At 51.3% G+C, this 1927-nt stretch overlaps 1 protein-coding gene across 1 annotated transcript; it reads right to left on the bottom strand.

Moving 5' to 3' along the window:
* Positions 1–256: 256 nt before the first annotated feature.
* Positions 257–1561, bottom strand: LOC103601129 (TATA-binding protein-associated factor 2N-like). The gene is given in 4 exon segments (XM_008585511.1): positions 257–461; positions 576–1070; positions 1179–1267; positions 1388–1561. Coding segments are annotated over 4 exon segments (870 nt in total). The 5' UTR covers positions 1513–1561; the 3' UTR covers positions 257–300.
* Between the last annotated feature and the right edge of the window lie 366 nt (positions 1562–1927).

Genomic DNA, 1927 nt, shown 5'->3' with positions numbered 1-1927 from the left:
ATCCCACTGGCAATTATTTGGAGTCAGAACGTGTTTGCTGTGGATTTTTCTGTGCCTCCGACCTCAGGTGTGAGGAAAGGTAGTGCTTAGCACATGTGCTTAAGCTGGCAACACTGACCACAAGGGGCTGACTGAGTCCATTCTGCAGTGGCAAGCTATGGCCCTAAAGATGGCTTAGTCTCATGNAAAATGTCACTTAATTTCACTACCCAAGAAGAGGCCACGAGGAAAGCAGCAGGCAAAACTCAGGCAATTTCACTATGGATCATGTCAGAGACAAAGGAACATTAAAAACAGTCATCAGTATGGTCGGTTGCGCTGATCATTTCTGTAGTCGTTTCTTCCTCCCATTTTGCCTCCATAGCCACCTCGGTCTCCTCCATAGCCCCCACCTCGGTCTCCTCCATAGCCGCCACTCCTGTCTCCTCCCTAGCCTCCACTTCGGTCTCCACCGTAGCCTCCTCGATCTCCTCCATAGCCTCCTCGATCTCCACCATAGCCACCTCCTCGATCTCCACCATAGCTGCCTCCTCGATCTCCACCATAGCCGCCTCCTCGATCTCCGCCATAGCCACCTCCTCGATCTCCGCCATAGCCGCCTCCTCGATCTCCTCCATAGCCTCCTCGATCTCCACCGTAGCCGCCTCGATCTCCACCATAGCCGCCTCCTCGATCTCCGCCGTAGCCACCTCGATCTCCACCGTAGCTGCCTCGATCTCCACCATAGCCACCTCCTCGATCTCCGCCATAGCTGCCTCCTCGATCTCCGCCATAGCCTCCTCGATCTCCGCCATAGCCGCCTCCTCGATCTCCGCCGTAGCCACCTCGATCTCCACCGTAGCCTCCTCGATCTCCGCCATAGCCGCCTCCTCTGTCCCCACCATAGCCACCCCCACTTCTGTCTCCACCATAGCCACCCCCTCTTCTATCTCCGCCGTAGCCACCACAGCCGCTTCTGTCTCCACCATAGCCACCACCACTTCTATCTCCACCATAGCCGCCTCGGTCTCCACCTCTGCCCCCACGACCTCTGTAGCCCCTCTCTCCACTGTAGCCTCTCCCCCGGAAATCTGCAAGGTAGAAATGCAAACCAGTGAGGCCAGCAGAATAAAATAAAGCCTCCTCAATGTTAGTTGTTAGATAAGCACCATGTAGATGCTATTAAAGAGCTGAGCTACCTCCTCCTGAGGGACGAGAATCTTCTGGTCTAGGCTCATTGCACTGATTGCAGGAATTCCTTCGAGCAAAGTTCATATTTCCACATGACCTGAGAAAAGAAGGAAAATAAAATGATCCTCTATAGCTTCCAATGGATTCGGAACCCCTTCTTGCACCCTCCAAACCCAATCCCAACCTGTACTCCCATCAAGGTAAATGGGATACTTACGGATTAGGGCAAACCCAATCCCCACTTTTGGGGTCTCCACCTCTTCCCTGAAAGCCTCCACGGCCTCTATAGCCTCCACGGCCTGGGGGTAATGGAGAACAAGGAGAAAAATCAGCAGCAGACATTAACAAAACAGAGGAAAAGTACCAGATGAAAGAAATAAGAGCAAGTGCCCATCAATACCTGGGCAGCTACCACCTCCCCCCAAATCTTGATCCTGTCATAGGACCTCTTCCATCCTTGTCATATCCCCCACGCCCTCTACCTCCTCCCTGTGACCCGCCATACAAGATGACCGTCGTGATGTGAGTAGGTATGGAGAAGACAGCCCAACCTATTATGCCATACTTTATGTTTTTGGAAGTTCTCCTGTAGTTTTCTCACTGCCTGACAATCTCCTGCTTATATTTTCTCTGTCTATCAAATTTCTATTTATTGTTTAAGACTTAGCTAAAAAATCACCTTCTGTATCAAACATTCACGTAACTTCCTGGCAAAGTTATTTGCTCCCCAACTCTGAACACCTATATCACTTATTAA

The sequence above is a fragment of the Galeopterus variegatus genome, unplaced genomic scaffold, assembly GCF_000696425.1.
Source record: "Galeopterus variegatus unplaced genomic scaffold, G_variegatus-3.0.2 Scaffold3601, whole genome shotgun sequence".
Lineage (NCBI taxonomy): Eukaryota > Metazoa > Chordata > Mammalia > Dermoptera > Cynocephalidae > Galeopterus > Galeopterus variegatus.
Note: the sequence above shows the minus strand (reverse complement) of the source record. Positions and strands in the feature narration are given on the sequence as shown.